At 39.9% G+C, this 22,232-nt stretch overlaps 1 protein-coding gene across 4 annotated transcripts in view; it reads right to left on the bottom strand.

The window, feature by feature from the left end:
* macrod2 (mono-ADP ribosylhydrolase 2) overlaps window positions 1–22,232 on the bottom strand; it is a 1,543,249-nt gene that overhangs the window by 102,185 nt on the left and 1,418,832 nt on the right. For all 4 annotated transcript variants that reach the window (XM_069931826.1, XM_069931823.1, XM_069931822.1 and 1 more), the window contains one exon: window positions 14,720–14,801. In XM_069931826.1, the coding sequence (XP_069787927.1) occupies window positions 14,720–14,801 (82 nt within the window). The remainder of the gene's footprint in view (window positions 1–14,719; window positions 14,802–22,232) is intronic.

Below are 22,232 nucleotides of genomic sequence, written 5' to 3' on the forward strand. Positions count from 1 at the left end.
TCATGCATCATCTTTGCTATCGAGTCCAATGACTTGCAGGTACAGCATGAATCATTGTTTGAACAGGTTCCACTCGTGGTCAACATTTCTAGTCCAATTTACAGCATCAGGAAACTTCACGTTTTCTGCTGATATTGACTGATTGTCGCCTGGTAATGTGATGTTTCTTTTATTGTAATAAAGAAACTGGGTTATTTTAAAACAGTGGTTCTCAACCTTTTTATTTCCACTCAAAAACCACTTTAAGTATTCCCTATGCCATAGATACTCTGTGATTAGTAAGTGATTGCTTAAGGTGGTATGTGGTGGAAAGCTAAAGGTTTGAAAACCACTGTTTTAATCATACCTAACTGACTTGTTATGTGCATGGTTTCATAACTCCAAAGGAAAGGGGCCAGTGACAATTTTTCTTAAGCAACATTTTTCAGTAACAATTGGTCTAGAGCAGTGATTCTCAATCTTCCCTTCCCACTCACAGACCACCTTAAGCAATCCCTTACTAATCACAGAGCTCTAATGGCATAGGGATTACTTAACGTGGTCTGTGAGTGGAAAGAAAAAGGTTGAGAACCACTGCTTTAAAACAACTATATTAGCTAAAGTAGACACACACACAACTGTGTGGAGGCATCCATCTTGAATCCAAATGATGCTGCAACAAACTCCATCAGACTCCCTCTAGCGGTCAGGAGGATCACTAGCAGTCTATCATTACAGTGCCCTTGAGGAATATAAAGATTGCAAGAAAGAGCACGAGTAGGGCTCAGGGGGGGGGGGGGGGCAAGGGGTAGTGGGGCACACAGAATGTGCTTGCTGAGAAGGATTATAAAGATTAAGGCATTTTATACTTACATTAAAAAACAAAATGATAGCTAGGGAATGGAGGAGATTTATTAGAAATGTCAGAGGGAGTAGCTGAGATACTAAATGAGTACCTTGCAACATGGAGGGCAATGAGAGCAGTGTACAGAATGCTAACATAGTGGGGTATTTTTGAGATCAAGAAAGAGATAGTACTGGTTTTTTTGAAGAGCACTAAGGTGAACAAGTCCCCCAGAGCATGATAGAATGTATCACAGGTCAATGAAAGAGGCACATTTGGAGAATGCTGGAGCCTTGCTGAAGATTTTTGTATCCTCATTAGACACAGTTGAAGCCCTGGAAGCCAATGTTCTTGCTTTGTTCAAGAAGGGAAATAGGGATAACTTGGATGAAAAGGTAGGTGAGTTTGCTGTAGTAAGTTTGCTGATGACACAAAGATTGGTGGAATTAATGAATTTTGTGACATGTTCATGAGAATAAACTCTGATTTTTGTGTACAGGGCAGAAGGCTATCGAAAACTTCAGCAGAGCTTAAATTAGATAACGATGTAGGCAGAGAAGTGGTCAATGTGGCCAATTGGATATGTGTGAGGTGTTGCACTTTGCAGGTCAAATGGAAGGCTAAAGTATGCACAGAGATTTGACAAAGTTGAGTTGTTTCCTCTGGAGTGTTGGAGGCTGAGGGAGTCCTGATCACTTTATTAAATAATATGAGGCATTGATGGGGTAGAACACTAGAATCTTTTTTCCAGGGTTAAACTGTCACATACTGGAGGACATGTAGTTAAAGTGAGGAGCAAGGGATGTTCAACAGAGAAGTGTGGGACAAACTGTTTATTCACAGAGAGTGGTGGATGCCTGAAACAAGTTGCCAAGAGTAGCGGTGGCAGTAGATATGATAGTGGTGTTTAAGCGGCTTCTAGATGGGCACAATATATTCAGATTGATGGTGGCCCTGCTGCAGTATGGTAACTGCTAGGTTGCTACCAGTGTGGAGCTGGCAAGAGTGGGGAGCAGAGATGCCTCTTCCAGCACACTTCTGTGGGGTCTTGCTACCTGGCTTTACACACGATGGCCCTTATAGGTTACACTGCCTGTAGAATGGGACTAATGTTCTTGTTTATTTGGGAAAACCCATGGAGGTCTGCGCCCAAGATAGTAGCACCCACTTGTGGCAGCCCAGACCATGAGCGTTATGGGATCTTGGAGAGTGGCGGACCAATGCAGTGCATCAGAGCAGAACATTTCTTTCCCCTCTCACCCCAACCATCTCCTCCACTTCAGATCCCCACTGAGAGGAGAAGCCAGGGAGAGGACCCTACAGGATTAGGAGATCAGAACAGCAGACCAGCAAAGAACTCAGTCAATGCAGGCCTCACACTCGCAGCGGGATTCCCCTGGGAGTGAGGTATTGGGGCTAGGGTTTGTGAGGGTACTAATGGTGAGCAGGGGTACTGAATGACCGTGGACATTGACAGTTTCCTCATTACATCAGGGTTTTGGAATCAGGGGCCTTGGAAAATGGATGCCCGGAGATTGGGTTCACCATTAGAATGGAGGTTTTGGGAGCACAGGAGGTGGTGGCAATAGATACTCGATGTCTCTGATGGGACTCTCTTCTCTTTCTTTTCTTGGTAAGGCCTCTGTGTGCCTATACAGGGCAAACAAAACTGAACAAATTTTGTTTATTTGCATACATGACAATACAGGAAAACAAATTATATTGAGCTTGACCTTGAATATGCAAGGACTCGAGAGAAATATATCATGTGCCCACAGCAGAGTTTTTGTTTAAATTGGGCATTATAATTCTCTGCAGATATTATGGGCTGAAGGGCCCATGCCTGTGCTGTACTATTGTGTTTTAAACCACAAAGTATGTTTTTGAACGGTAATTTATTTCTGCAAAAATATTTACAGCACATTACCAAAATGGAACTCGTGAAAAATGAATTTTCACAAAAACCATCAATTTGGCTGTGTCAAATCGCCAAATAACTTTGCAAAAAAAATCTATTTGACCTATCACATGCATGCACAAGCTTTGTAAAGTAGCTGTCAGTTCCACACCCAACTTTTTTTTCTGCATGACCCTGCAAGCTAGTGCTCTTCTCGTGCATGTCCAAATGTCTTTTAACTATTGTTAGTCATAGCTTGCATATATTGATAACTTTTCATTCTTCTCCAATTCTTCAAATGAACTATTTTATATCCATGACAACTGCAACAGAACTCAAATGTTTGCAGTGTTTTGGGACGAGACAAGAGATCATGAGTAGATGGATGTGTGGATTTTAGCTCATGTGATCCTGCAAAAACGAGGTGAAAGACAAGATAAAAATCAGGGCCATGCTGATATACCAATGCATAGAAATTTAATGCTGATGTGTCCTATTCATCCATCTGAATTTCCCTGAATAAGTATAAATTCATAAGATGCCCAATGCATTTTTCACAGACTGAACAGAATGTAAAGTCACATTCTGCAAAAGTTGGCACACATGTAGCACAGTAAAAATAGAGGCATAATGACTTTCACATTCAGTCAAGATTCAAGATTCAATATATTGTCAGTGTAATCTTTTCTTTGGCTTGGCTTCGCGGACGAAGATTTATGGAGGGGGTAAAAAAGTCCACGTCAGCTGCAGGCTCGTTTGTGGCTGACCAGTCCGATGCGGGACAGGCAGTGTAATAAAACAGTGTCATATTACGTGCAATTCCATTTGCCTGCTGTAAAGCAGACAGATTCGCTATTGGTAGAAATTGCATGAAGTGCCTCTTACATGGGATATCCTCAAGTTATTTACAGCCAATAATATGCATGTGTGTAAAAGAAATTTAAACGCTACATCTGGTGAAATGTCAGGAGGAGAACTTCTGGTGTCACTGGGCTCTCTCCCTTGCCCACCCATATTCAGGGAGTACAAAACTCTTCTATATCCCTGTTCCTTCATTTGCCTTGGCTCCCCTTCATCTGTCTCTGGGCTACAGCTCCAAGTAGACACTCACGAGTTTGATTTATTGGAAGTCAACTGCTCCCATGAACTAGGATTTGCACTGGAGTTCCACCACTCAAATCTCAGCATTCACTGCACCACCCCCACCCCTCAAACCAAATCCAGAGATTTGCCTGCTGAAGACAGTCCTTTTCCTGGAAGATTTATGTGGTAGTGAAAAGGGAGTTTAATAATTTAAGCATTTCCTCCATTTGAATTCATGATTTCTTTAACAATTTGCTTTGTTAATTAAAGCATCTGATGGTTTCAGATCTTAAAATTCTACTATTCAGAGAGCCAGGAACAATTCCCAATGGATTCACAACTCCTTTCACAGTCCCCTGTTAAAAACACCAAATAGCTTTATTTGTAGCATGGCAAATCCATGGAGACTGGAAATAATGGTATTAAAGCACTAAAGTAAAAGGACCTGACACAAAAAAGTATTATTATAATTTGTAATTTATGAATCTTATTTCAAAGTAAATGTTAGAATATTATAATGTAGTGTAGATGTGGAAAATCAATTGCGTTCCTGATTTCAGAGGTCATAATCATTAAATTTGTATATTCGTGAAAAGTGGTGAATGAATGCTGCTTTTTTGACCATTGATATAAACTTAGAATTATATTTGTTACAAACATGGAATTTACCATATATTTTGGTGTATAAGTTGAGTCTTGAAAACCTCAAAAATCTCACAAAAAATGTGGTCGACTTGTATGCTGGATATACTTTTGAGACCTTAATTTCAGCTCAAAAAAAAATACTGGACGCCAACTTGGCGTATAAGTTGACCCTTAAAAAACCAAAAAAAAACAGACTATAACAAATTTTCATTGAACCAAATCACATTTAGAACACTTCAAAATCACTATCATCATCTGAGGGAAAGATCCAAACTCTCATTCTTAATTTTGTCCTGTCGGCCATGCACAATAACACCACAGTAAACCTGGTCCTTTCGTGGCCTGTACTTCTGGTTTCCACAACTTTCCATTCCACTGTTCTATTGCCTATCATGTCAAAATTCATGGGGGCTTTCGTCCAATATTTGCCAATGCAAACTGGTGTTTCTGCTGGTAACGTATAATAAACTGGTGAAAACTTACAACTTTATGATGAAGATCTTTTTGTAGCTTCTGAACAATTTTTGACTTTTTCATAATACCAGATTTTTCCTGTTCATGTAATGGATGCACCAGCCTAGTGTAGCTTCAAAATCTTTACTGCATTTTGGGTCCATCTTGGCCCACTGCAGTGCAAATGTTCTTATTTTATTTTGGTTGACTATGAAGCAATCTTGCCCATTCTGCAATGCGATTTTCCAACTCTGGACAATGATTCCTCTTCTCATCGAACACTGCCATTTTGGTGTTTTTCTTGAAGTCTCGTCTTTCTTCCTCTAATCTCTAACCAACTTCTCATATATAATAATAGATCAAATTTTATTGTAGCACCACAGTTGATGGATTTCATGGCCATTTCTGTCACTTAAAACTCGCTTCACACTTTTGTCATTTTGATGGAGCCTCCATGATAACAATCCCCTCCAGCCAACACCCAGCAGATCAATCATCGCAATTTTTGGGGTCGACTCATAAGCCGACAAATAACTAACATCTCAGGCATCGCGATTTTTGGGGGTAGACTGAAACCCTTAAAATGAGGCTGAAAAAAGTGGGTTGACTTATCTGCCAGTCGACTTTTACGCCAAAATATACAGCATTTACCGAGCATCTCCATTGCTGCACACCAAACTGTAATATTGCACTGCAATTATAATCATTGAAAAAGGTAATATCTGAAAATCAGGATAGGGAGCAGGAGGATTTGCACTTGCCAAAAATTCAGCACTTAAGTCTGCACAAATTGAGGAAAACTGCAGTTCATAATGAAACTCCTTTTAAACACAAAGCCAATAAACTGGCACAGTTGTGCAATTACGGCACTCTATCAAAAGCACTAAATTAAAAAAGTAATTCCCATGTGCAGCTGCATGAACTATGTTAAATAGTCTTTCTTCATTCTACTGATAGTAACTTTAGCAATCTTTTCACAACCATCTAAACATTTTTTTTAAACTTTATTATCAATATGAATTAATTGCCAGTTTTATGCAGATGTGGCAGATTGAACAATGTGTCAAGGATTTTGCAATGCCATTTACCTGAATAAATTACTGTGGTTTATGCTACAATTACTATTTCTGAACAATATTAGCATTGCTATACAAAAGCAAATGCTTAGGTCTATTATTTTCCAGGGAATACTTTCAATTACATAAAGCTATTTCATGTATTTTCTCATCACATCAGTCACAGAATAGTCACATATTATATTAAAACAATGAACTCCAAAGTTTTTAAAGTGGAATGGAAGGACAGAGGTCATGAAAGATGCTTCAGAAATGTAAACTTCACAATATTTGGCGACAGCTCTGTGTCCATCCAAAATTCTAACATGATCCAATTGACTTGCATGCCACTTTCATCTACACTTAGTTTACACTAAAGATGGAACTGTGCTTTTTTTAATTTGCTGTTTGTTTGAGTGGTTTGTTAACATAAAACCTTATGAAGAGTAATTAACAATAAAACTCGCTGCAGAACAATCATGCAAAATCTTTTCCTGATTGGTTAATTTGCAAATAGTCTTCTTATTTATCACTCACTGTTAATTTCAGGAAGGCAGTGGTGAGCCATTCTCTTGAACTCCTGCATTCAGTGTCATGAAGGTGTTCCAAGAATGTTGTTGGCAAATGAGTCCCAGAATCTTGACACAGCGATGAATGTTGAATGAGCATGAAAGGAACCTGAAAACAGTGGCATTGCTCCCTCCCTGTGGCCAATAGCCTTCCAAGCAATTTTAACCATTGTCAAGTGTGAGTGGCAACACTTTAATTCCAATTTTTGCCTAAACTGTTCATCCAGTTGACAGTCACTGCAGATCAGAGCCTTGGAAAACTTCATAGTATGAAGATGATGACTGATGTTCTCTTCAGGTGGACCATTCTCTTAATTTCCAACTGAACTAAAGAAACAAGCAGAAACACTACCAATTTACAAAGGACCCCATATCCTCAGGGCATTTCCAAGTGCTTTAACTCCAATGAATGATTTTCCAGTTTGGACACTAAAGTAATACAAGAAATGTTGCAGCCTATTTGTGAACAGACTATTCCAACACATTACTATCTGGTTTCGATGAGATAAAATGTATTTAGTGATGCTGATTGGGGAATAAACATTGACTGGCATCGCAAGGAGACTCTCCAGCTCTTTTGCACAAGGCAGGGTGAGCATTCGGGAGAGTAGATGTGGCCTGAGGGTGGGAACCAAGGTGGGGGCGGAATGAGGGAGTGGGGTGCTTTCGCAGTCATTGCACCTCAGGTGAGGTATCGTGACCTCCCCCATCATGTCTCTTCTGATCACCTTGCTGACTGTGAGAATGAGGAGCCTCACCCCATCCTCCAATGAGAATGATGAGCTGTGATCACTTAAATTCAAATGCTGAGTGACAACAACTTCCCCCGCCTGTCAGCTAATCTACAATTGAACCCTTGGCTGTCTTCCTGGCTGCAGTCTGGCCGTTGGGCTTTGAACGAGCTCTTTCCCCATTGATTGGAGAAACAGTGGTGGTGCTGACACCATAGACCGCGTCAGTGGTGTGACACTTGCATAGCCCAGGTTGTTGGTGCAGCAGGGACGGAGCCGACAGGACAGGTGGTCTCGCGTTATGATACTCGCAGATTTTCCCATTGGTTTTGTCCCAACAATTGAGTCTTTCCCCTGCAGTGGATCAAGAAGACATGATGTAAAGTTCAGTACCTGCAACATGAGATCCCTCATGGAAGTCCCCAACAGTGGGAGACCCAGTCAGTACTGCATTAGCCAAGAGGGCAAACAGTTGGAGATTGACATTACCTCCTCATGTGAGGGGTTCAGGAGAAGATCAAATGAAGGAACAAAAAGATGTACGCATTTTGGAAAGGTAATCTGGAAAAAGAACTTGGTCTTCATGGGGTTAGAATAGTTATCTGCAACCTTCTACCTTCTCCCGCTCCGCTGAACATGTTTTCATTGTGACCCCCGCGGTTACCCTAATGCCTCCACTAAGACTTGTTCTGAGGCCAACCCCATGTGGCCACATTCTACAGATACCACCTTCTTCAGCATTGCTGTAGAGCTTGGACCTGGAAGGCTATAATCACTGGAATGGGACTGCAGCTAAACAACCGTCTGACTGAGAAATGAGAGTGATGCTTTAAGCAACTGATAGCTCAAAACTCCATATGGCAAGCCCTACAATTTCCTCAGCAGGACTGCTTTTTAATCTATTAATGTCCAGTAGGCAGGTCATTTCAATGATTTTTATCTCAGCATAGAAGCTACCAAGGAGGTTTTCACCATACATCACTGATCCACAGCAGCCGTTATAACTCACAGCAATGTAAGCCATGTGACTTTCTGCCATTTGAGGGTATTGAAAAGACAAAGAACCGCACAGTTGGCATAGTGGTTAGTGCAATGCCTTTACAGCGCGAGTGATTGGGACGGAGGTTAAAATCCCGTGCTGTCTCTAAGGAGTTTGTATGTACTCCCTGTGACTGTGGGTTTTCCCCAGGGGCTCCAGTTTCCTCCCACCATATGAAATGTAGGTAAATTGGGTGGCACGGACTCATGAGCTGAAATGATCTGCTACCATACTGTATGTCTAAATTTACATTTAAAATTTAGTAGATATAAACCTAAGTTATTAATTGAGAAGTCATTCTCAATTAATAACTTAGGTGGCTGGAAGAAAACATTACAAATCAGCCTAGCAAGAATCCTAAGAATCATGAAAGCAAATGGTTTAATATTGCAAAGAAGGAAGGGTTGTACTTCAATAAACTGAAAGGGGTGGTGATGAGGAAAAGAAGAGGCGATCAGACATTGGGCAGGTATACTGGAAAGAATGATGTGGAACAAGACAAGCAGAAAAAGGAGAACGTGATTTATATCAGCCATTCTCAATCTTTTTTGGCTATGTCCCCTTTAGGACTCTGCTCAAAGTTTATGGGCGCCCTTTCTTGTGAAGCAGTCAAGTTTTGGTTTCTTCCATACTTCTCTCCTACCAACTAAATTTAAAAAAAATATGTTTTGTGAGATGAAAAGAAAACATGGTTTTTACTTAAAAGTGCTGTGGCCCCTAGGGGGGAGGTGTTTGCTCTGCATTGTGTTCACCACCTTTGTAGTCTCTAGTGGACTTGGGATAAACAGCTTCCATGCCAAGCTGTGGTACATCTGGATCTGACTGGATATTGTCTATGGCGCATCTACAACATTTGGTAAGAGACACTGGGGAAGTAAAGATGTTTAAGTGCTTTCTTGGCATATCATCAACGTGTTTAGACCTAGGCAGGCTCTTGATATGCACTCCACCATCTCCACTTCAGCACCAGCATGTGCTCCATCCTGCTTGCTAAGTCAATAACCAAGTCCTTAATTTTGCTGACATTAAAGGTGAGGTTCTTGTGTTGACACCATTCCACCAAGTTCTCTATCTCCTTTCATCTGGTTAGTAAAAACTGCTTTCATGAACCATGGCAGTTTAAGACAACTCAATGACTTGTCCACCACTTAAAAGCATGGTTAAAAGTCCAAGTACAATGATGTGGTCGGGGATCTATAAATTGTCCAGTTACCCTGGTGGACTTGAAGACACGTCCCAGCAACATACATCTAAACCTCTGGATTGTATGTCTATAACCCAATCCCTTTTTCACTGCACCTTCACCAAATGACCTGAGCCACATGGTCTGTCAAAGCACACTGTCAGAGGATTCTGTAAACACCCAAAAGAATAATCATAACAAACCACTAAATTTAAATGATTCTTAACATTAAATCATTCGCAAACACAAAAGAGACAATGAAATTATGCAGCGTAGCCATCATTGAAGCGTTGTGTTACCCACATTGTTCCCTGGGAATAAACAGAACATGATAAGCAAATTTTCTGCCTTGATAATGACATTTACTTGATTCAAACATGAACTTGCTGATACTTGGAAATACATTGCCCTGTTGTGATTCATCAGTCACGTCTGATACAGCCACGTATGTAAATGTTGAATTTTCCTTCCCTTTTTTAAAAAAAAGTTATATTTTGTTTCCAAATTAACCAATAAGTTATATTTTTTCATTTTTTTAACAAGTTTATAAATTCTAGCTGACATCTCATAGAGTAATCTTTTCTTCTCCTTCACTTCAACCTCAGAAGGAAGTATTTCACTTTTTAACTTCTCAGAATAATCGCGTTCAACAAATTCCTTCTTGTGAGACATGTTGTCTTCTATAATTTGAACTGATGTGTGCTTCATCGATGACTCTGATGAAGATTTATGGAATCTGTTTTCGGTTACAAGACTCAAGCTGAAGTATATTTAAATGTCACTGCACCAACAAACTCGTATATATTTCTTGCTGGAATCAAGTAATTAACATGCAGGCATTTCTAATTTTGTCAGAATCTGACAATGCATAGTTTCACAAGATAAAGGAACACAAGAATAAAGAAGTAGGCCATTCGACCCTTCGAGTCTGCTCCGCAACTCCATCCTGAGTTAAACAGTTCTCACATCTACTTCCAAATTCTGGCCTTTTTCCCATATTCCTTGACCCCCCTGAGTAATTAGATTCTTTCAATCTCCTCCTTAAACTCCCCCAATGATCGGGCCTCCACAGCTGTATGTGGCAACCAATTCTACGATCCTTGAGTTTGGTGCACAGATAGTAAAATCTATTTCTCATATGTTTGCTTTGTTTCGGGGAGGGTCTTCAAATCTTGAAAATATTAATTGATCTGAAATGTTCTCTTTGTGGAACCTGTCTTGAGACCCTTGTTTGAAACCCTTGTCAGTGAGATGCAGTTCTTCTGCAAAAGAAATGCTGAAGTCCCCAGAAGATCGGCAGCTTTAGAACTATTGAACACCCTGAATGTAGTTTTTTTTTAAAAAATACCTTTTTATCAACACAAATGCTACCTCATCTGCTCAATACTTTGAGTACACTCTGTTATATTTCAGATTTCCTGCACCTGCTGATTCTTGCTTTCTGGTCATTCTGAATTCAGTCTTATTGTGAACCCCCTTCCTTCCCCCCCCCCCCCCCCCCAACTTTTACCAGAAGGTCTTCTGGTGGTATTTCTCCTCTTCAACAGTAAATTGATTAATCCTGGTAGTATTTATTTCTTTAAGGCTTCTTTGACTAATCTGTAAAAGCATTCACTTGCTTCGCTTGATGCTGGATGAAAAGGATTGTGTTTTATACATTTTTCATCCTCACAAGGTCCTCTAATTTCCAAGGGTAAGATTGTTGCCTGTGTCAGTAACCATTGCCTCTGGCAGAACTCATGAAACACAAGTTCCCATGTGCTTAATTTCAAAATGACCTGGAATAAGTTTCATTGATGATGAGTTAGTAGTCAAGGCCCTTTTCAAATAAATCTATAAGATTTATTGTGCAAGGTTATTTGGTTTCATCCATACACGAAAACGTTTTTCACTGGTGTTAACTCACATTGCTTGCATGCATCCAATTCTTTTTGTAGGACTCCTTCCTTGCATTCTCATGTGACTTACTTTTTGAACAGAAATACAAACTTAATCACAACAGCAATGTTTCCCTTGAAAGTCATCTATGTCAATTCCATGTAAAGGCTTTAGCATTAATATAAAGGTTCTTGATAAGGCTGGATGGGGTTTGCACTTTTCCCGCTCAAACTTGCTGATCAGCGAGTTAAACGTTTTACTTCCCCCATGCTCAAAGGAAACTCAATCTCCATTTCTTCAAGTTTGCACATTGAAGCTCCTGGGACCACATTCATTTTCAGACTTGTCCTACACCCTGTGAATATTGCCACTGCATGCATTTGATGATTTTTTTTACTTGGGGCAACAGCAACATTTCTCTATGTTATTGTTGTTACCATGCTCCCATATGGGATCCTAATCTGTCATCATTAGAAATGGAGTGTGCAGAGTAATATGTGGAAACATGAAAATCCCAAAAAATATGTCCAGTTTTATTTCAGGTTATTTCAAGCTTTCAGTCATGCACAACATTACACACATGGTGAAATATATCTTGTGACATCATACTTACTTACATGCACAACTCGTCCAAATAAACAAGGATAAGGAGTGGTAGGTGAAGCCAGCAACCAGGGTTCAATGCTGACACTGTTAAAATCTGTGTGGAGTCCACATATTCTCCCTGTGACTATGTGGGCTTCATCGGATTCTCCAGTTTCCTCCCGCATTCCAAAGACATGTAAAGTCACCCCTGGTGCAAGTGGGTGGTAAGAGAATTGGGAGGGGGTTAATGGGTATGTCATAAAGAGAAGGTTGCAAGGCACAGTTGGTGTAGTGGTTAGCGCCATGCCTTTACAGCACCAATGATTGGGTTCGAATCCCATGTTCTCTGTGAGGAGTTTGTACGTTCTCCATGTGTCTGCGTGGGTTTTCCCCAGGGTTCCTGTTTTCTCCCACTTTTCGAAATGTACTGGAGGTGTAAATACAGTGGCGGGGCAGAAACGGCCTGTTATACATGCTTTATGTCTAAAGTTAAAAAGTGAGTGGGAATTACTCTGAACACCACAGAGACTGCATGACCAATGGCCTCCACCTTTGTTGTTGTAAGTAAATACAAAGACATTTAGTTCCTTCCATTTGCTGCATAAAATAGATCACCCTATGTTTGCCAAAATTGTGAACGCCAAGAAAAACCATGGGCTTTAAGGAATTTCGTGTTTAACAGTAGCAACCTGGATAATGAAGAAATAGAATTCCCTGAACAGTGGGCAAGTACAGATGTGAGAGTCCACCTCGTTCATTCATATCATTCATTGATTTCAACTCTTCTAACCCACCACCAACCTTGATCCATCAAACTCATCTACCTGCATGCTATAAGTTGCTCTGACCAGCCTAGCTATCTTATTCCTTACTCACCCAAGACAGCAATTAGTACCACAGGAGTCCAATCAGCAACTGCTTTGAATTTTGTCAATTGGTAGACACAACTTCTATGAAAACATATCCTGAGAGTGAATGTGTTCTTCTTGGCCATCACCATTTCAAGGGTTTTGTTGTACTTTATGCCACCTTTACCACCTCTAACCCTCCTCCACCCCCAACCCATTCCTCTACCAAGCCTAACAGCATCTCAATTCTTCATCAAAACCTGGCAGAATGCCAAAGGCTTATTGATAACAATCAAATGACATGGATTGAAAATTTCAAACTAACAAGTATTTATTGCAGAAATAAACAAACTAAATTTATTATGCTGCTTTTGGTGTTGGCACATCAACAATAAACTGGGCGGCATGGTCTCCTGGGCTGAAATGACCTGTTACTGTGCAGTATGACTACATTTAATTTAAATATAAACCAGGTGAAGAACAACCAGGTATCTCCTGTTTGCTGTTAAAAATGTACATTGGCACTTGATTTTCCTTTGCCAAGTTCTAATCGGGACATGCTCTGTACTTCACTGTAGCAAGTATACGACATGGTATTAGGTTATCATCTCATTATTGGTCTGGTAGTGGAATATTTTAACACTAATGCAATGCAAGTAAAGGTGCATATCCCTGATGGAAGTTTCTGGAAGTTTTAAACCATAGGTTTGCAGACTTTGGGCAGATGACAACCAGAATAATCAGCAAACCAGTCGACACAAGTTCAAATCCCACCATGGCAACTGTGGAATTCAAATTCAGTCAATAATTTGGAATTAAACAATATGTAACAGCTCGTAAAGATCATTAAGATACTTGTGCATTGTCACAAAAATCCATGGGGGGGGGGGGTTGGGGAAAGGAAACTCTACCATCCTTACTTAGTCTAGCTTATGTATTGTACACAGCTGTTGCCATGGACTACTCTGCAGCTGATGCAATCCCATTTTAGCCACCATACTCGCAACAGCGCACCGCACATGCACGAGCACCACAAGGTCGCGTTAATTGAATTGAGAACTAGCAGGGAGCAGACGCCGCTCTGTGGGCTCTCTCTCTCCCTACCCTGTTTATCATGTTTGGATGTGTTCAGTTAAGTCTTTTATTTGGTTTACCTCACCCGCCAACTTGACTTGTTATTAAGCACACAATAACTTGAGTAAAAGCACAAAAATGCTGGAGGAACTCATCAGCAGGTCTCGCAGCATCCATAGAAAGTAAGGATATATAACTGATGTTTCAGGCCTGAAATCTCAGCTATATATCTTTACCTCCTATAGACATGCGAGACCAGCTGAGTTCCTCCAGCATTTTTGTGTTTTTTAATACAATTACAGCATCCGCAGACTTTTATGTTTTACTACATATGACTTGAGACTCACCAATGTAGTTGGCTTTTAAATGCCACCCAAAATGGTCAAAGCAAGCTAATCATTCAGGGCAATTATGGATGCTAATTTTGCCAATGGTGCCCAGATACAAATTATTTAAAAATATTTACAGTGCAGAGATTTCAAGAACTGATAACATAGAGCATTCTCAACAACATGAACTAGAGGTAGATGGACAGACTTTAAATAAAAACAGAAAATAAAGGAAACACTCAGCTGGTAAGGCAGCGACCGTGGAAAGAGAAAGAGAGAAAACATTTCAGTTCAAAGACCCTTCATCAAATGTTACTTTAACCCCAGGAATTTGAGGGTTATGTTATTGACCTTTAATAGTTCTCCCCCTCCAGCCTGACCTGCTGAATATTTCCAGCATCTCTCCTTTTATTTTAAATTTCCTGCATCCGCAATATTTTGCATTGATATTAATTTAAATAACACATATGTGAATCCAAAATAAAATAACTCCTTTTAATAAAATTTGACTTGTCTCAACAACATACCGATAGGAAAATGATGAAGCATTTTCTCCTTGTAAATCTTATGGTCACTTTCCAAGAAGACACAGAAGATAATACGGTCCACCTGGAAATAAAAATAATCAGTTCAACAAAATATTCACAAAAGAATGGGATAAATACTTGCAATGACATGACGAAAGTGCAAAACCGTGGGGCTAAGTGGCAGTTCCTTCCAAAAGCCAGAATGGGTGTGATCAGCTGAACAGCATCATTTTCTTGTGTATCAATTGATGATTGTAAAACTACTTTGCATATGTTGCAAAAGTATTAGTGGCAGGATTGGTATCTAATTGCAAATTATACAATCAATTTTAAAATTACATGACTCTGAAAGCACTCATTACAGGAAAGCAATCATATATTCAGGCAGGCATTGAAAAAGTATCCTATAAGATTGATTATAGTCATCAATTTTAGGCAAACAAAAATGGTACTACTTGTCAGTGAAATGTTAACTCACTGACACGAACTGCACAAAGAAAACTAATCACTTTGCAAAAGTTATATTTGGAAGCACAGCAAGAAACAACAGTCTCCATATGTTGCAGTGTTTGGTTATTGCTGAGTATCAGAAACAGGAGCCACCATAGGCCATTTGGCCCTTTGATCCTACCCTATCATCAACAAGATCACTGATGATCTTCCACCTGAGCACTTTTTTTGTGCAATTGCACCTTCCTTAATTCCTGCAATATTGAAAAATCTATCAGCTTTAGTCTTGAACAAATGTAATGACTGAGCATACATAAATCTCTGGGAATTCACAAGACGTAACCAATCAAGTGAAGAAATTTTTATCTGGAATCAACTGCTCATACATGTACAATACAGGTGCAGTCCCTTTCCTCCTAGCCAGCTCTCATAGTGGCAGTTATCTTCTAAGGAAAGAGTCAGAAAGATTGGAAACAAGAAGGATCTGACTGTCATATGCAGCACCAAGGATCACTTGGAAGATCACCAGAATAATTTAGTAGCAAAAGCAGCATATGTTACAGGCCTCGAATTTTCAAGAGTCCTGTGCTAAATGCTTGCAAGCTATCAATTCCGATTCAGTGATTCTGCACTTGCTCTATACAGGGGTGGTGCAGTGCTGCCAGAGCTCACATTAACAGATTTGAAACCTGTTTATCTGCCACGCAGGATGGGGATAGGAGTACATATATCACTTTTATTTTACATTTTAAGGTAAGTGGAGAGCCCAGGGCATGATTTGAAATGTAAAGAAGCAACTGTTTCATTGTTCCAACATTGCTCAATAACAATACCTTTGCAGAGGCAAATCATCAAGCTGGCTTGCATGGGGCATGGAATCCCAGGCAGAATCAACTGACTCAGCTCTGACATGAAGCCTTTGCACATCAGAATGGGATGGAGCCAAAATCCCCCTTCACACTTGCCAATGATCCCAGAAGTTGAACGGCAATCGGACTTTAAAGTGGCAAGTGTGAAAGCAAAGCCTGCTCAACACTGGCATCAGATGACATCATCTCATGCCGGGGATTGCTGGCCTTGACCCCTAGTACAATCCCTGGCGTCTGCAGACACCGGCGTTTAGATCAGGCAAGTATGAAATGGGCAACTGCATTGCAGGCACTTCCTATTAAAGGTAGAACAGATCAAACGCCAGGGATAAACCCTTGCAAGCGTGAAAGCATTCAGTGTCCCAGTTAGGAGTAGTCTGGTGTGAAAGGCCAAACCCCTATTTTATCCCGGGACACTGAGTGGGATGCAAGTGTGAAAGGGGCTAAAGATAGGGACACATCTTCCCATCCCCTGCAAAAACGAGGTGATGTAACAGATCACCATGAGGCGATCAAATCTGATCTGAAAAAGAACTAATTCTTCTGCACTTTTTTTTAAACTTTGTGTCTCTTTTACATACTTTCTTTTGAAAGAGGCAATCTTTCTTCAAAAGACCAATTTCCGTTTTACTACATGGACGATTATGCAAATAACAATGACAAGCAGTACAACAGTTCTTGTTAAAAAGTAGGATAATAAAGGCAAGCTAAAACAAATGTTATTTTCAACAAAGTTGAGAAAGTGATCCCCCACTCCCCACCAAGATAAAACAGGTGACATGGCACGAAGACCAAGTCACAGCAATCTGCAAGGAAGAAAACTCTATTACTGATGGATTAGAAGAAGCATGATGATAACTGATTTATCAATTATATTGAAAATCACACAGTGACTTTGGAAATGCAGTTACACTAGAAGTTCATGGGTGGATGATAATGTTGCGTTCAGGAAACAAAATCTTTCAGGTCAAGTAGTTAGTTGTGAGGAAGGGTTATCTGAAAATAAAACTGACTAAGTGAAAAGTGATGACTCTTGCTTCCCTTTATGAATCCTGATGTTTATCACAAAAGGAAGCTATGGCAGCAAACAAAGGCAGATTAATTTGTAGGTGAATTGAATTGCCTTTTCGTGTGAAGATGGCTTTGACAAGTTAATTAAGCAGCAGCCTCTGTAAAACCAATCTATTTGCAGAGTAAATCCTGGCCACTATGCAAGTGTGGACAATTCTGGATTAAATTACAGCAACATGAATATGCTAATCTAGTTGTGGGCTAAAAGGGTTGCCTTAGCAACCTTTCTCCAGGTAGCCCTTCTATAGCCGCCAAAAAAATTACGCAATCCCCTATGGGAAAACAATTTATCCGCCTGCCGCCTGATAAACTTAAAGTGCACCCCCCCCACTCACTCCGCTATTCTGTGTGAGTGATGAATGCCCACATCTGACTCCACTTAGATTTTGTTCAGTGGGGATTAAAACCAATCAGCAAGAAGCGACACAATGTTTTCATTGTACAAATAATATATAATGGTATTGTACAAATAATAATGCTTAAATAATCTAAATGATGCAAGCAAATAATCGAGTAGACTCAGGCTCCTTACGTGATAATTAGTCAATTTTAAATTTCCCTGAATGAAAGATTTAACAGATGTGTTTATATTTTTTCAATGTATCTTTAAATATCTAAATATGGCAAGAGATGCATCTGAATAACAATGTGCATTGATAGTTATTGAAACAGGTACCCACAGCAAATGATTCGTCTATATAAAACATCAATTATTTTAATGCCTTTTTCAAATAATATTTTCCATTTGAAATGAGCACCAGCCACAACTTTCTTGACACAAGAATTACAACAGATGGAGAGATTGGTTGAGCCGAATCCTAAGGCATCCAATCTTCAAAACATTCATCTTTGTTCTGAGTCCTGTGAGCAGTGACAAATTGTAAGGCTGGAAATGAGTAAAATTTCAGCAAACAGCCAAATAAGACTGTTCAGTTTTCTCAACCATATATTCTCAGATACATTTATAATTTATCTTCTTGGCTGCTGCCTTAAAGGAAGATATAAAATGATACATGTTCAGAATATTGAAAGACCATCTTATATGGTTTACAGTTAAAGCGACTTATAGAATAGTGATGATCGTATATGCAGAGTCAGGAACAGGGTGGAGTAAGAAGGATGTTCATTGGTGAATGATGAAGATGAAACACAAGAAAAGGCAATTGCGCATGCAAATGAAGAAGCAGCAAACTTTTTAGTCCTCAGAAATAATATTTAACACAGATGAAGGGCTCAAGTCTGAAACAATGGTGATGTATCTTTTTTTTTTGCTGTCTACAAGTGTGTGCCATACTTATCAGGCAATGTCTGGCCGCACATTGCCTCTGGTCCGATAGAGTTATAATAGAGTTCAGTCAGAGATTCCGATTGGAGAACACGAAAATGTAACTGAACGTACGCAATGATTCCCACACACAACACATATAGGTATACTGTTCCGTACTGGTAACTGTACTTTCTATCATGGCTCCCAAACACAGTAAGACCAGTGCTAGTGACAGCAACAACAAGAGGAAAAGGAGAAGTATCAATTTGGAAGTGAAACAAAAGGTTATTAAACAACACAAAGATGGGAAAACAGTGAATGCTATTGCTCGCGATTTAGACGTGTCACACTCGACAATCACAACAAACCTCAAAAACAAAGAAAACATTCTCCAAGCTGTTAAAGGATTGGCTCCACTAAAAGCTACAAAGCTAACCAAAAATGTGAGAGAGACCCATATCAGATATGGAGAAATTGCTAATGTCGTGGATTGAGGACCAAACACAAAAGTGAATTCCTCTCAGCACGTTCACAATCACTGCGAAAACACAAAGCTTGTTTCAGATGCTTAAAGAAAAACCAGGACAAGACGATGATATCGAGTTTAGTGCTCGCTCTGGATGGTTCAAGCGCTTCAAACAACGTTTCTTGCTGCATAATGTGAAAGTGAGTGGTGAGTCTGTGAGTGCTGAATTGAAGGCAGCAGAAGAATTTGTTGAAACCTTAGATGAACTAATTGTAGAGGTAGTTATTTGTCCCAGAAATTTTTTAATATGGATGAAACCTCCTTATTCTGGAAACAAATGGCTGAAAGGGCCTTCATCCATAGGGAGGCCATGTCAATGCCAGGCTTTAAGGCTTTTAAAGAGAGAGTGACAGTGTAGTTAGGAAGCAATGATGTTGGTTGTAAGTTAAAGCCATTTCTTATTTGGCATAATGAACACACACCTTACAGGTTTATTACAGGAACAATAAAAGGCCTTGGATGATACAAATGCTGTTTCAGGATTACCTTCTCGATTGCTAACATAACATAACATAACATAACAATTACAACATGGAAACAGGCCATTAGGCCCTTCTAGTCCGCACCGAACCAAACACCCCTCTCTAGTCCCACCTCCCTGCACAATGCCCATAACCCTCCATCTTCTTCTCATCCATATACCTGTCCAACCTTTTCTTAAATAATACAATTGACTCCGCCACCACTATTTCTCCCGGAAGCTCATTCCACACGGCTACCACTCTCTGAGTAAAGAAGTTCCCCCTCATGTTACCTCTAAACCTCTGCCCCTTAATTCTTAACTCATGTCCTCTTGTTTTAATCTTTCCTCCTCTTAACGGAAATAGTCTATCCACATCCACTCTGTCTATCCCTTTCATAATCTTAAATACTTCTATCAAATCCCCTCTCAACCTTCTACGCTCCAAAGAATAAAGACCTAATCTGTCCAATCTCTCCCTATACTCTAGATGCTTAAACCCAGGTAACATTCTGGTAAACCTTCTCTGCACTCTCTCCACTCTGTTTATATCCTTCCTATAATTAGGCGACCAGAACTGCACACAGAACTCCAAATTAGGCCGCACCAACGTCTTATACAATCTCAACATCACCTCCCAACTCCTATATTCCATGCAATGATTGATAAAGGCCAGTATACTAAAAGCCTTCTTCACCACCCTATTCACGTGAGTTTCTACCTTCAGGGAACGATGTACCGTTACTCCTAAATCTTTCTGCTCTTCTGTATTCATCAGTGCTCTCCCATTTACCACGTATGTCCTGTTCTGATTCTTCTTACCAAAATGAAGCACCTCACACTTATCAGCATGTGATAAGTCAGCATGCCAGTGAAATGGAGAAGTATTGCTTGGAAGAAGGCAAACCTTTCAAGATTTTGCTGATTGTAGGCAATGTTCTAGGGCATCCCACTTTCATTGGTGTCGTCCACCCAACGTCAAAGTGGTATTCCTCCAATCAAACATCACCTCTTTAATCCAGGTGTTATTGTAGCATTCAAGGCCTACTACCTGAGGAGGACCTTTGCTCAGGCTATTACTGTATCTGATGACACTGGCAAGATACTGATGCAGTTCTGGAAGGAGTACAACATTTACCAATGCTTAAAGACCTTTGCTTGGGTCTGGGATAATGTGACCAAAGAGTACATGAATAGCATATGGAAAAAAAAACCACTGAAGATGATGAGATTGCAAGGATTAATAGAGCTGTTGTCAACATGGTAAACAACAACCTGAACCAAGATATAGATGATGAGGACATTGAAGACTCCTAGAGGGGGTTCCTGAGGAACTAACAAATGAAGAGTTGCTGGAGCTAGAGCAAGAGTGTACAGCTGAAGAAGAGGCAAGGGAAAAACAAGGACACTGCAGAAAGAGAAGAATAACAGGGGCAGGAAGTTCACTGTTAGGGATTCACCAAATTCTTTGTAGATCTGAACAGTTTTCTGAAGAGATGGACCCAAACACGGAACACTTTTCACTGATAGAGAGGAATGCTCATGCAGTGTTTGCTGCATATAAAGAAATATATGAAGAAAAGAAAAAAAAGATCAACAACACTGGAGATATCCCTGAAGAAGCCAACACCTCCCCCAAAAGAGCATCAGCCAGATCCTTCAAGTACTGCAGAGTGACAGTTCATCAATGGAGGTTATTCCAACACTATGAGGAAGTTGAGAACAGTGATGTGGATAATCCTGATCCACTTTGTTAAATCGTGTGTGATATAGGCTAAGAAAGTGTTTACATAAAAGTTTAAAAAGTGAAAAAAATTAAAAAGCTTAATTTATCAAAAGTTCAGTATCTCAATATTGCTAAATATATACTGTAACATGGTGTTTGCACAACGTCCACATCGCATAACGCAGAATGTATCGTGGACATTAAACAGCACATACCTGTATAGCACACTGTTTGACGTGCTGACTTTCTCCAGCATTGTGTTTTTACTTAAACCACAGTGCCTGCAGACTTTCATGTTTTACTACTTTGCATCCCATATTCTATTAAAAAAAAGTCAGTCAAGATCAACTATAGAAAAGTATCACTGGCATGAGTCCAGCTCATTTGACATAGTTGTTGCTTCTGCCATTGCTCAGTATCACCAATTAGCGTGAATTCAATGTGAACCTCTTCAGGAAACTAATTCACTGCAAGGTCTCTCTGTCAGCATTTCTGTCATTGTGGAACTTGTCAAATATACACTGTAAATTCTTCATGGAGGAGAAAGAGGCTGATTATCTGTCTTTGATATTTGAACAAGGCCTCAGTCACCTCAGTTTTAAATTATTAAGTATGGAATAGTCTAAACCCACAGGATGTCCGTTGTGCAGAAATATGAAGTGTCTGTTGTACTTAAATCCTAATAATGCTTAATAACAAAATGGAGTGTGTGGTTACAGAATAATCACACAACTGACTAGCCACTAGTTTTGTAGAAGCCAAAATTCAGGGAGCAAAGAATTAAAATAATTGGTAGAAAGATGAGAGAGAGAAAAGAAGGAAAAACATTTTCACTCGGTGCGTGGGCAGCGGTCTGGAGCTAATCCTGAAAGAGTGGTGGAGGCAGAAGTTGTTATCCCATTGAAATGTACTTGGACCAGAAAAGCAGGACTGCAAGTGTTGGAAGAGGAGATTTGATCAGAAGGATAACTCAACAGAGCAGCATGACCTCCTCCATCATTGGAGCTCTACCCTTTGAATGTGACTCCTTAGTTTTATTCCACTGATTCATTTAAATGGGGTCACCGACTTTCGTTAAAAGTGAGTGAAGTGCAGTGATTTGTTTATTTGGACTTTTATTAAAATTTTCAATTAACTTCGTGTT

This window comes from Narcine bancroftii, chromosome 4 (genome assembly GCF_036971445.1).
Source record: "Narcine bancroftii isolate sNarBan1 chromosome 4, sNarBan1.hap1, whole genome shotgun sequence".
Classification (NCBI taxonomy): Eukaryota; Metazoa; Chordata; class Chondrichthyes; order Torpediniformes; family Narcinidae; genus Narcine; species Narcine bancroftii.